Source organism: Melospiza melodia, chromosome 1, assembly GCF_035770615.1.
Source record: "Melospiza melodia melodia isolate bMelMel2 chromosome 1, bMelMel2.pri, whole genome shotgun sequence".
In the NCBI taxonomy this organism is placed as follows: domain Eukaryota; kingdom Metazoa; phylum Chordata; class Aves; order Passeriformes; family Passerellidae; genus Melospiza; species Melospiza melodia.
In genome coordinates this window covers 152,328,652-152,342,001 of record NC_086194.1, presented here as the reverse complement: position 1 = coordinate 152,342,001, position 13,350 = coordinate 152,328,652, and the positions used below count along the sequence as shown (strand labels likewise).

Sequence of the window (13,350 nt, the reverse complement as noted above, 5' to 3'; positions counted from 1 at the left end):
CTAGTATCTTTCTTCTTAGAAATAGATGAAATCTTACAATAAACCCCTTATTTTTACAAACTGTACAGAAGGCTGGAAGCAACTGCAGCTAGTTCCACAATGGCTTGTTTGAGAAGACATGAATTCAAGTTTACAAAGTTGTTGTGAGTGTAAAGTGGATGTGGGTGGCACTTGATGCTCTAGTGCAGCTTTGTGGGCTGCTCAGTGTAATGTAACACTTGTCCCTGGGTGTGCAGCACGGATTGGAGCACCATGAAAGAGGGAAGAGGAATGATACCCTTCTTTCCCAGTACTGCCCTTCATCACAGAAGTGACTCAGAGGTAGTGAGTATTCCGAGGAAAACACAGTAGTTAATGCTGTTCATAAGCACTGCTGACATCCAGCTCCACAGTTTAAAATACTGTTCCTATGATGCGAGTGGTTGCAGAGTACCTGCGGCTCCCTTTGTTCCACACCTCCAGTTCTCATGCTTTTCTTTCTTGGTGCAAGTGGCTGGCTGGGGGCTGTACTTCTTCCAGTTAGGGTTACTGCAGCAGCAGCTTCTTTGCTGGTACTCTTACCTGAGGTCAGTGATGCACTAAACTGAAGTTCATGGCAGGCCTAAAGGGCGTTAAATACATCAGGCTCCTGTGGAGCTGGGATTTGGTACAAGGCTGGCTGCAGTGTCCTGCACACACAGAGTGGTTTCAGAGATGTGAACTGCTTACCCAAGGGTCCCTGTAATACTGCACCTGAGGGGACTGACTGACTGACACGAGTGAGCTCTGACCTTCCCAGGAAAAGAAAAAGGGTCAAGAAGAGGTAATACATACAAGCTGTCAATATTCTGCTCATCTAACCCAAATTAAAGCAAGTAATTTGCTTTAATTTATATATATAAGCTTGAGTGGACAAATCTTGCCACCCAGCCCTATTTAAGGATGTTCTTGAAAGTCATAAGTTAAGAATTCAGTTCCCACCATTAACTCTTGTCAGAATGGACCAAAGTGGTCCAGGCTCTTGTGGTAGCAGGGTGCAATGCTCAGCTGAGCTCTTTTTGTCAAGTCTTTTTGTAGGAGGATGCTGGTCTCAGTTTCCATCTGCTGTGTCTTTTACTGCCCAAGTCTTTAATAGCAGTAAAGAGCATGAGTCACCTTTAGTGTGGTCTTGTTCTGAAGCACCAAGTCCTGTTTCTGAATCCATTTGTGATAATTGACTGTATTTCATTTCTTCTCTGTGCTTTTGGGAGGGGTTATTATTCCTCCTGTTGACACAGGTGATAACTGCCCTGGGGCAGTAGACACTACTGCACTGTTCACTTCTTCCTGCATATTGGGAAAGAAGACAGCAATTAATACCTGTGACAAGGTCTCCTTTTTTGTGCCAGGAAGAGGCAGCAGTGCTTCCTCACACCACTCACACCGTTCAAGTGCTCTAGAGTCAGGGTACTGAGAAAACCAAAGTGACATTGCATAACAAAGTCACAAACAGCTCCCCTGTACTGGTAATGCAAGTGTGTGCTGCGAGTGTTAGGGTGAAGCAAGTGTTGTTTACAGCAGCACTGGTGGTGGGCACTCCCTCACTGAGGTGAGCCAGGCCAGCTGTGAGCAAGGAGGTGCTCTGGCCACTCAAAAGCTGCCCTGGGACAAGGAATGTGTAATGAACTCTCAGCTGCCCAAACTGCACATCCACAAACCACTTACCAGCATGTCCAGATAATTTGTGTGGGTCTGGATATTGTGGCGATCTTCCGCTGCAACCTTCTTGAAGTTCTTCAGCTTCACAGGGACCTTTTTTGCCACATTGACAAAAGGAACCATCCATTGTACACACTCTGAAATGCTGTCCCAATCTAAGCCTGAAAGGTAGAACACCAGAATATATTTAGAAATCATGAGATGTAGCACAGTGTTCCCATATGACCATGAGTTAAAAAACACAATAAATAACACTGCAGATAAAAATTCAGAAACATCCTCCCAGAAACAGCCAACATTCCTTATGCTTTTACTTAAAAGGGTGGTGGCTGGAGGGTGAATGGAGGTCACAAGGGTTGTTGCTTTCCAGGGGAGGCTGAAGTGACTTGTGGCTTGAACACAAGATTGTGGGTCATGCTATAAAAACACACTGGGTGTTGCTGACAGACATGCACGACTACTTGAAAACTACATTTCAGGAGAAAAAGTGGCTAAATATATAGCTAATGATTCCCCAAACACTTGGAAGCCATTGAGCAAATATTAGCCCAAAAGCAAGAACAATAAATGTTTCAATTCCTTAGCAAAAGCTGCACTGCTGGGGTTTCCTTCTTCTGAGTCTTTGTAACATCTGAAATAGTGGTAGGAAGTGAAAGTAGAAGGAAAAGAAGCACACAGAACAAATATTAGTGTCCATGTAGGTTTTGGTCTTTGCAGCTTGGTAAACCAATACCATCTTGAGCAAATTTGGGTCTGTGACATCTCCCGGAATTCCCTGCCCCACAAGGCCAAGCTCTGCAAAGCATCTTACCTGAAGCTTTCTTAACTATTTCAATTGAGGTATAGTGGCAGAGTGCTGCAGCAGCTAGTGTTCTGTACTGGAAGTCCAAAGAATTCACATCCAGAATACACAGGTCTAAAAGCTGAGGACATGAAGAGTAACAAATGTTCACAAGCTGATACTTTAGCATGATCCTTTCTCAGAGAGGACTGTGCACACAGCAGTCCTACAGCCAGAACAGGGCTGAGCGCCAGGAAGGTGTCTTAAATTTAAATACTACCTAGTGCAGCATTTACACCACTGAGCTACCTCTCTGAGGCTGGGCACAACACATGCCCATACCAACAGAACCACAGCTCTTCCAAAATAGTCAAAACACTCCCCAGGCTGCTGTCTTGGCAATTACACAGACACACTGTTAAGGGCAGTTAAAAAACAGCCTCGAGCCTGAAATGATCCACCTTCCTCTCAGAGCTGTCACTACAGTTTATAGAATGCTGGAGTGATTAAAGAAATAAAATTGAGTTTTTATTTTTCCAGCACACAGAAAAAGTCTTAAAGTATGTGAAAGCAGGGAGATGAGAAACACAGGGGTAGTTGTCCTCAAAACTGAATTTCTTTGGTAGAGTCAAACTTGCATGCTCCTTAACAAAGTAACAGGTGAGGGGGAAACAAGGGAACACTTAGGACGAAGTGGCTTTCAGGGTGCAACATTCAGTAGCACTTGTCACTGCCCCAAGAACCATTTTCCAACGTTTTACTACCTACCTGCGCTATTTGAATGAATTTTTCCTGAGAATACTGAGGTAGCAGTACTTTTGGAACATCCTTCAGAGCATCCACTTGAAGATAGAGGTTCAGCCAAGAGACAATTGTCACTGGACAGAGTTCCCATTTTAAAGCCTGCAAATATTTAACAAACAGTTAAGTGCCATAAACCACTCAAGGATAGTTTTGTGCTCCGATTTCTTCCTATGCCTCTCCTGAGATTATTGCACATATCCTTAAAAGACACCAAAAAATATTTACAGTTTCAAGTATAAGTATTCTTTTTGAGTTGCATTCTTACTGCTTTTTGAAAAGGCTGTATTAGGATCAGCACAAATCTGTATCCTTTCACCTGTGCAGTTGGATTTTATATGTCTTCTTCATTCAGAAGCTGGGAAATTAATATTATTTCCTCAAGCTTTTGGGCCAGCTGTATGAACCTGCAGCTCATATCTATTAAGGAAGAGTAAATATAAAGAGTCCTGTGCTGGTAAAGATAGATCCTTTCCAACACAAGGAGCACCAAGCAGAGCGAAGTTTTTGCCTGTCTCCCCAGAAGTCCCTGTTCCTGGACAGCAGGGGATGTTGGCAAGTGCAGTACATGACAGTGACAGCTTTCCAGCCTGCCTGTGGCTGCCTGCACTGTTGAGAGCTTTTAAATTCACACAAGCATGAGAAACCTGCCCTCTTCTACCAGTCAGGGATTGCATCCCAGCTAGGGTGTCAGAGGTCCACACGCACACAACAAAGGCTCCACTACTGTGCACAAACAGGGACAGGTTCCTTTTCCTAAGCAAGTAAGTGACATTAAAACAGAAAGCTCAGCTGGAGGGTCTTTCACCCAGCATTTACAAACACAGCAAATTATTACCTTTAACATAATAAGTTCCATTCTTACAATATCTTCCTCACTGCAAGCACCATCAGTGACGTAAGCAAATTCCTGTATTTTAGGAGCGTAGATTTCCTTTAAAGGGAGGGAAAACGAAGATGAGTGTATCTTACAGTTCTAAGAAAGGTTGAGAAGATACTGGGAAATACTTTTCTGTCCACATTGACATTTTAACTTTTCTTATGCTATAACAGAGTTTTTTTCATTATATGAACTGACATGAAACTTACAGGATAAGGAGATGACACATAACCTACTTGGGTTTTAGTATCTGTTGTACAATGCAATGGATTATTGCAACCCTTTGAGCTTCTGGGGAAATAAATGCTGACCAAGCAAATCAGAACACCCTTTCATTTTTAGATCTTTCTACTCGGCCATTCCAATGCTGTAAAAACATACATCATCCCAATTCTCCTACAGATGGCTGACTGGTACAGATTACCTGCATTGTCAGTGCTGATGTAATTGCATAAATTAAAAAATTTAAAAAAACAAAGAGAAAAGCTAAAAAAAAGAAGAGAGAAAATCCCACAACCAGCTACTGCAACTGTCAAAATCCATGGTGCAGAGATGGTCAAGGAAATTTGCTAAGCCAGTCATGCCAGCTGGGGCCAAGCATAGTTTGGTAAGTAGAAGAGAGCTTGCCAGCAAAAGTGCTTCCCTACCAGCTGGCTCTGTGACCACCATGGCCCCATGAGATTCCTTAGGACAGGAATGACTGCTCATATGTACAACCTTGCTTTGGGAACCACAGTGAGATCTGGGGGTTCCAAGATAACAAACCCAAGTTCTCCTGTCAGTCTAGCCCACTATGCATCACCCAAAAGCTCTTGGTCCATGGATGTAGCACACAATGTGAGGTCTCACCATCGCTGCACTCAGGACTCACACTCCACTAAATGGAGGATGTTGTAAGGGTATCAGCCTGATATACAGGCAGTTTGAGACTTAGGCTTGGTTTTGTTCAAGTCCCACACCCATTCCTGAGATTGTCTGCCAACTGCAGTATGTTTGGAAAAAGACTAGACAAAACAAAACTACTTCTAGCACATTTGCATGCCTTTCAAGCTTATGTGGTCTCTTCCCTACTGCTGGAGAAAGGGAGGACAAAAACTACTCTCTGAGAGACTGACAAATGCACAGCTGAAGGAAGAGAAAAAAATCTCCCCTTCTGACCTTCAGTGTTGTACATACACCATCAAGTTCAAAAGATTCAGACATGAAATAATTGTTATAACTGTCTTTTTAGTCACTCCAAATTCAAGATCCTCCTCCCTGTAACAGAGCTTCTTACCTCAAGTTTGGAGGCAATAAATAATGAGGTAATTCCTATGAGCTGAAGCATGCTCTTGTTAATGTTCTTTTGTGTCAACATGAATCTATCAAAGAAGTCTTGAGCTAGGTAGAAGGTTTCCCGGTGGAGTGCATACACCTCACACACCTACAACAGGGGGAAAAACCCAAAAGTTCTGTTATAAAACTCTGTGTACATGCACAGGAGTATTCAAGCTTTAACAGCAAAATGCAGGTTCATCTTTTGCACACACATACCAAGGTATGGTGTGATGCAGTGGTTAGCATGGGATTGGAAAAGGTATTTCCCATGCTCCCACCTAAAAGTGAATTGCCTATGAGGTACTAAAAGACTTTCAAGAAATATTTTTTCCAAATTAAATAGCAACCATTTTTCCACTGGAAGAAGAAAGCCCGTGGAGGAAAAAACCCCAACAAAACAGCAGCACCTACACACACACACATTAATTATCTTGATTAAGAATACTCTCAAGCCTCAAGCTGAAGTCAAATCCCCGCTGAATTCCCAGTACGTCTGTCCCAGGGCAGAGCCACTAAAAAAATCAAAATCTTGGGCTCTACAGCAAAGGAGCCTGGAAGTTCCTGCTGGAGTGGGCTGTGCTGGCAGGCCAGGAGCACTGCCTGCAGCCCCTCAGGCACACCAGCAGCCTCACTAAGCAGGAACAAAACTGCAGGAGCCGCCATCTGCTCCATCCCATTGCTGGTTTCCCTGGCAGGGAGAACTTTTAATACTCGCATTGTATCAAAGTGTTTCAAACGCCAGTTCAACAAAAAAAGAAAGGAGAGTGCCCACACCTGGAGATCTGAGGGAGAGCCCTACTTTTCATCTAATCTCTAATTGAACTGGGAGGGGCTACCACATTTCCAGCTCTCCTGCAACTCCATCCCCCTTTCACAACTAGAAAGCAGTTAGATATCCATTAATTACTTACAATCTACTTGCAGTAAAGAACAAGAGCAGAAAAGAACATCCAAGAAATAGATCCCAGCCACTTCATTATTTTACTTGGATACAACATCAGAATATAATCTCGCTACTACAAGCTATTTCTCAAGATAAGGTTGGAAGCTCATTTGCAAATTAAAGCCCTTCCTGACCACCAAAAATGCAACTGATTGGCAGAAATAGCACAGCCCCACTCTTTTAAACCTGATAAACAATGCATTACTCTGATACTATTAATGACTGCTCTAAAGAAGATTCAGAGCTAAAACTGCATAGACCAGGCCTGCCCATAAATAAATGGCAGAATTTCTATAGAAGTGTAATTTCCCAACATAATAACACTTGGCCATGTTAAGCAGCATCTGTTATAATGTTACAGAAGACTGTTAGGAACTACTGAAGAGGTCTCAAAGTTGCTGGGATTTAAATCTGCTGTGGCATATAGAACCCCTGAGCTGGACAAAAGCAATGCCCCTGATGATTGTTTGGAAGTTGGATGATTTCCTAGTTCAAGATTTTTAAAAAAGCAACTCTTCTCTGCTCTCTTCCTATGATAAAATTGAAAATTTGCTATGAAATCAGAAAATAGCATCATGGGCTGACACTCAAGAACTCTTGATATGGTCAGGCCATAAATCCTCAGCAGATGCAGTTTTCTCATGGCTTAGATACAGTCTACCCCATAAGTTAGAGATCCATAATTTCAATACAAGTGTCTCAAAACCAGATTTCTCTCTCTTGCAGGATGCCATGAGCAAAAGTTAAAATACTGCTGCTTACTGTCCTGGGGGGAGAGGAAGTTCAGTGCCTCCTGCCTGGGAAGGCCCAGGTGTAGCTCACCAAGAGCATCAAAAGCAGTCATTTGTTCTGCTGCAAAATAGTTTGGCCATTTTTTACAACTGCACATGTTACTATGAGACCTTTATGTAAAAGCTGTGCTTTTACCTGCCTACTTCACGGGCATAACACATGATCAAGTAACTAAAGATACACACCTCTAAGAGCCAGTCTAGCAGTATGGATCTCATGTGAGGTTGCAAACTAGAATGTAGTGATGTGAAGTGTTTGCAGTGAGCATATCTGTTTTCCTTCGTCAGGATGTTGAGCCAGACATCTTTGGAATTGCCCCAGCTATGGAATAAAGTTACACAAAGCATTAGTAAGTATATGCACAATTTAAAAAAAAAAAAAAAAAAAAAAAAAAAACCAAACAAACACATTATTTATTATTTACAGACATTCAAAAAGAAAAATTCCACACTATAAGATCCTTATGGCAATTGGAAAACTGCAGGAACATTTGGAACATTTTACATCACCACAACAGCAGCTTGGCAAGCTCACCAACAAGCCCAGTTCTACAGAACAGGCAGTAAAACTGAACATGTGCCACTCAAAGCTGTACGTGCAACTAGAGTTCCCTATTTTGCCTACTTTGGTGGCTGTTCAGAGAGCAAGATAAAACCAAACCCTCCCCCTAAAAAAAAAATATACTCCTCCTCAGGAAACATAAAGCATACATAAGCTTAGCTTGAGAAAAACTAGAGATAGTGTTTAAAACTCACTCATCCATCCCTTTATTTCCTAGCTTACTTCACAGCTCAGAAGCAAGCTATTTAGAGAAAAAAATATGTTCTTCTTTATTGTTAACTTATAAATTATTAGTGCTCCAGTCTGTTTGGGAAGATGATGCCCATACCATCAATATGGCTTTATTTGTAATTGTTACTATCAATCCATATGGGCTTTTTCTTAGATGCTCTTCTCATCCTGCAGGTACTAAGAGGAAAAGCATGTTAACCAATGAAATCACGATTTCCTACTGAAATTTTTGGAGTTATTTACCTTTCCTCAAGCAGAAGGGGAGAGAAAGCTGATCACTGGTATTGCCTACAAATTTTAATCCAGGTCAGTTTCATTGTGTTGCCCTCCTAAGTTAGAAGCTGGGGAGATATTTGCTTGTTTAATACACAACTCCTCCCATTTAAGCAGGCAGGCATTGAGAAATGAATTATGATCTTCTTACAGCAGTTAGGGAAGGATGGAGAAGGCAGGAGAAGTAAATTATCCTCTAATTCAGCTAATCAGAAAGGATGGAGTTCAGCTTCACCAGATGCCTGTCAACAACAGGATTAAGCACCTTGCATGGAACTCTGTATCTGAACAGGTCTTTGAGGTAAAGCATCACCTGGCAGCATCTTGAAGTTCTGATCCAGTTTGGGCCAGCACAAAAAACCACCAAGGTATATCTATAGAAAAGTTCTCTTAAAGCAATGCTACCTGTTCTGCTTCTCTTCTCATTGACCTTGGCAGAAGTTTTCCTCAACACATTGCAGTAAATTTACCACCTCTTTCATCAAAGTCCAGGCTGATACAAACAGCAGCTGGGTACTTCTCTAGCACAGCCTGATCAAAGGTATCTCTCTGCAGAAGGGCAAATGTCTGAACTGTGACTGCACCAAGCACATTGCATTGCACTAGCAGGCTACCTGCACAGTGGTATTGCCACAAGTTCATTTGAACACTTTAAGTTCTTTAAGCAAATTTGGTTAAATGTTTTTTAGCCACAGTTCCAATAGCACTGAAAGAAGTTTAGTTTAACCCTTAACCTTTAGAGTGCCTTAACCCTTAGAGTGTCCACTGTAAAGTTATAAAAGGACAGCTCTGAAATGTGAAAACTGTCTGGTGTGTTTATAAGATCAGGAAAAAAATATTCAAACAACCAAACTCAAGAATTTCTCTCTTTTGCTTGTACATAAAATCTTTTGTGAGATGAGGAGACAAGTAGAGGTATGTATTATATAAGCACATATAACAAGATTTTATTAGAGTAGTTCACACATTAACAATTACTGCCTCTGTTAAACTTACTTGAGTTCTGGCAAAGGAGATGGATTTATGAAGAGATTCCTGAATCTGTATTTTTTGAATCTTGAGAAGTCAGTGGTTACTGATTCTTTGTGAGGTGTTTCAATAATTATGCAAGGTGAGATACCTCCTGTTATCGTGGGGGGCCAACAACTCTGCAAAATAAACAAGGTGTCTTTTAAATGCTGTGTTTACTATGAGAGCAAGAAAGGCAATAAGTAGATTACAGTAACAGCAACAATATATGTAATGTACATTAGTCTTTCTAGATCTCAGCATTGATTCAAGTACTGAAACCAAGAAAGAAGAAAATTAAATGCCAACAAAACCTTCCATAGCCAAGCTGGAACATATATAAATAAATTGGATGCATCTGGGAACTCAGCTTTGAGGAAGATGACCATCTTTAGTTTATGAACCCACAAGTAGCCTATCCATTGCTTGAAAAGCTCAGTTACAGTACAAAAGGCAAAGATATTAATTGCTACTAAAACACAGGACATTAGGTTACTAGTCCAATCTACTTATCTATTCAGAGGAAAAGAAAGGAGGGGGTGGAGGTTTTACTGTCTCTCAGTGGAAATTCAGTAACTTGTTATCTTCCAGTTTAGTGCTCCAGAGAGGAGCCACCCATCTCAGCTCCAGAGCTAGATACCCACTGAGCAAGCAGCAGCTGTGAACTCTCTCTCAGCTTGCCAATGCCAAATATGAGATGCAGTGACTCCAAATGAGAAGACTGCAAAGGTATTCCTGCAGAAAGCCTTAGAGAAGGAATTCTAGATTACTTTGGTTAACTGTAACTTGTTTCACTAATGCTTATTTGGTTGTAAGTAACCAATGAGTAAGGGGGTATCAAATCCCTGGAGCACATGCAATGCTGTAATGGCTGACAGCCTTCAAAATGGTGTCACACAACCTAAATTATTCCCTGCGGAGTTGAGAGGGAATCCCAGTCACAAAGAATGGCAACACTTGTCCCTGAACACAGAAGCTTTTCCTATACAGCTGACTTGCAAGGTAAGCTACACAGGATTCCTCAGTATATCCCAACCTATTTATAGCCAGACTGAAGTACCCCAAGAGTGAAGTTACACACTGCAGCAGAACTGACCTTAACGAACACAACCAACAGAAAAGGGAGGTCCTACTCCTCCTTCTCTCCTGTGAGCCTCACTGCCCAAGTTCCACTCCAATGCTTGCCAGACCCTCTGCTGGGTTGACTTAATTCACTAACCTGGCAGAACTTTAACTTATTTTCTAATGCCAAATTAGCAAGATGAACCTGCCTACTGCTTTGTTCAAGGAATGGAGCAAGGCTGGAGATGGACTGCACAGCCCTTCAAGGAAGGAGACAGGGAGACAGGGACACATGATGTCCCCCTTTCAGCAAAGTTGAAACACTTAACACTTAAGTTTCACCCCAGGTACAGCTGAAATACTTAAGCAGCATTTTTCCCTACTCAAGATTTACAAAGACAACTTCACAATCAGAAGAGTTTTGCTTCACCATAGCTGTTAGTCTCATTCACTTTACAAACAGAATAATTACAAACAATATTATTTGCAAGAGAAAGTTATAATATTTTACTAGTCTGCTTTACAACAGAAAACCATAAGGCCTGTCAGTTTTAAGAGCTTACTGTGTTAGTGAAAACACGTTCCTAAATTGATTTAAATAATCAAAAGAACTGTTAAATGAAACTAAAGATGGCCTGCATGGTTATGAATCTCAACTAAATGGCCATGAAACCACACCTAAAGTTAAAACAAGGGCAGTGATCTTGTTTAGACTTGCCTCTAGGCCTAACCTGCTCTGCATATGGAATTGTTCTGAAATATCAGGGGTGATTCTCTTTTTTCACTTAATCTTACTCTGCAGTGGCTTTTACATTGAAGGATCTTTTATCTGCATTCAAGTCGTGTAAAACAGATAAAAAGGTGCTAAGCTCCCATAGTTTCTAATATCTAAAAATACAAACTTCCCCTATTCAATACCTTCTGGTGTGGAATGCGTGATTTCACACCCACCAACACAAACCAGACTCCCTTACCTAGTTTGAAATGGTATTCACAATTGAATTACCTTAATTTCATATTGATGTTTTTTTGCAATTTTTCCATCTTCTCTTTTCTTAATCTCCTGCTGAAAAGAGAGACACATCAATACACTGACAGTGACTAGCACACCTTCCTACAGCTCAGAAAATCTCTTGCTACCCCTGCCTTGCACTTTGTAACATGGCAAAATAAAGACTGTCCCATCCAAATTCACTGGAGAGATTTCAGTATCATCCAGCTTTCCAAGTTGCTCAAATTGCTCACCTCTGCTGTTCTCCTTTTTCTGGTCTGGAGATAATCTAGTGCTTGCAGTTCTTGTGGAGCCTCTTCTGGACAGGACAGTGGCTGCTGCTGTTTGGCCTGCAAACGGCTACTGCAAAGAGTAAAAAGACATGAGATGTTAGGAGAGCAGCAGTTGTTAGATTAGTACAGATACTCTTAGTACAATGCTAACAGCTTACCTGCGCCTTGACATCTTCTCTGGGCTATGAGATCTCTACCTGGATCAAAGTAATAAGACAAGCTCAGTTAGTGCGTCCTCACAAAATTAGAACCAAGTTCCCTACTTTGTGTCATGAACTCATCACAAAGAGCAGCATGGTTCACACAGCTCAAACAGAAGGGCACAAGTATTCCCCTGGCTTGAGGAATGCCCAAGCAGAGCATGACTGTGGTATGTAAGCACACGCAGCTCCATGTCCTGCTGCAGGGTGCCCAGGTATGCCAGCAGTTTAGCTCAGGCTGCCTGGGGGTGGGGGCAGGGAAGTTGTAAAGGGACATTTCCCACACAAGAGGATGTGGAGGGGTCCCTGGGGCTGTGACCCCTCTAGTTCCCCGCACCCTCCATTCCAGGCACCCACACAGACACTGCTTGGACCCTGCCGCTCCCTCAGGGGCGATGCCCCCCACACCTGCCGGGATGGCGGGGCCGCGATGGGCCGGGCGCCGCCGCCCGCGCTCCCGCCGCGCCGGTTCCGCGCCAATTTCCAGCGAGCGGGGAGGCGGCGGCGGCCTGTGCCGGGGTCAGGCTGTGCTGGGGACACCGCCGGCTCCCGCCTTCCCCTCCCGAAGGGCCGATCCGACACCCACCCGCTCCCGAGGGTGCTGAGGGGACGCGGGAGGGGCAGGACCGCTTCCCCCCCCCCACCCCCCCCTCCGCGCTCCCGCCTGGCTGAGAGCGCGGCTCCCTCCAAAACCTGAGGGGGAAGGAAGGGGCGGCCGGGACGGCGCCTCACACGCGGGGACACCCACCCCCCGCCGGGACACCCCTCGGCGGGACCCCCCCGTGCAGGGACCGGGGCTGTGAGGGGATGTCCCTACAGGCACCCCGCTCCAAGGGCCAGGGCGGGGAGCCGGGTCCCGCTGGGGTGCGGTGCAGGCGGGCGGTGGGGGTCAGCCCGCCAAGCTGCTCGGCCGGCATCCCCGCCCCCAGCGCGCCGGGCTCCCTCCAAAACCGGGCAGCCCGCCTCCCGCGGGGCTCTCCGCTCTGGGGCGGGGGGCAGCCGATGGCGGGATCCCGCCGGCACCCCGGCCCACCGCACCGCTCCCTCCGGGGATGCCCGTCCGGGCCATCGCTACTCTCCGCTCCCTGCGGATGGGGCAGCCCCCGGGGACGTCTCCCCCCAGGCTCTCCTTAACAACTCTCCCTCCAAAATGCTGCCCGGGCGGGCGGGCAGGCAGCCCGCCTCACCGCTCCCGGTCACGGCTCCCGGCCACCTCTCCCGCCTCACCGCTCCCGGTCACCGTTGCCAGTTCCCCCTTCACACCCCCCCACCACCGGCACCGTGTCTGCCGGTACCGCCACCACCACTACTATCATCACCACCATCCTCAACACGGCCACCGCTCCCATTATCATCGCTACCATCATCACTGATATCATCATTAACACCATCATTATTAACAACATCATTATTATTATTATTATCATGACCCCCCAGCCAGCCCCCATGCTCCCCGGCGGGACCCCGCTCACCTCCGCCGCTGCCGCCCGGGCCGCGCTGCTCAGCTGGCGCCGGCGCCAACCCGCTATATAGCGCGGCC

At 44.6% G+C, this 13,350-nt stretch overlaps 1 protein-coding gene across 2 annotated transcripts; it reads right to left on the bottom strand.

The window, feature by feature from the left end:
* Positions 1-7: 7 nt before the first annotated feature.
* Positions 8-13,350, bottom strand: CCNE2 (cyclin E2). Of its 2 annotated transcripts, none has more exons than XM_063172285.1 (12): positions 13,283-13,350; positions 11,769-11,807; positions 11,572-11,680; positions 11,333-11,392; positions 9,253-9,404; positions 7,377-7,512; positions 5,416-5,562; positions 4,098-4,193; positions 3,227-3,361; positions 2,489-2,600; positions 1,684-1,838; positions 8-1,305 (listed from the first exon to the last, which is right to left on the bottom strand). In XM_063172285.1, exons 2-12 carry the CDS (start codon positions 11,780-11,782, stop codon positions 1,204-1,206), a joined length of 1,218 nt encoding a protein of 405 aa, XP_063028355.1. In that variant the 5' UTR covers positions 11,783-11,807; positions 13,283-13,350; the 3' UTR covers positions 8-1,203. The 2 variants fall into 2 exon arrangements, with proteins under 2 accessions (XP_063028355.1, XP_063028364.1); XM_063172294.1 differs by having other exon boundaries at positions 11,333-11,389.

Excerpts from the sequence above, each read along its gene's own strand:
- CCNE2 (XM_063172285.1), bottom strand. Across the intron at positions 9,405-11,332 it reads AACATCAATATGAAATTAAG|AGTTGTTGGCCCCCCACGAT; the intron begins GTAATTCAATTG and ends TTTATTTTGCAG. Across the intron at positions 5,563-7,376 it reads TGCTAGACTGGCTCTTAGAG|GTGTGTGAGGTGTATGCACT; the intron begins GTGTGTATCTTT and ends CCCCTGTTGTAG.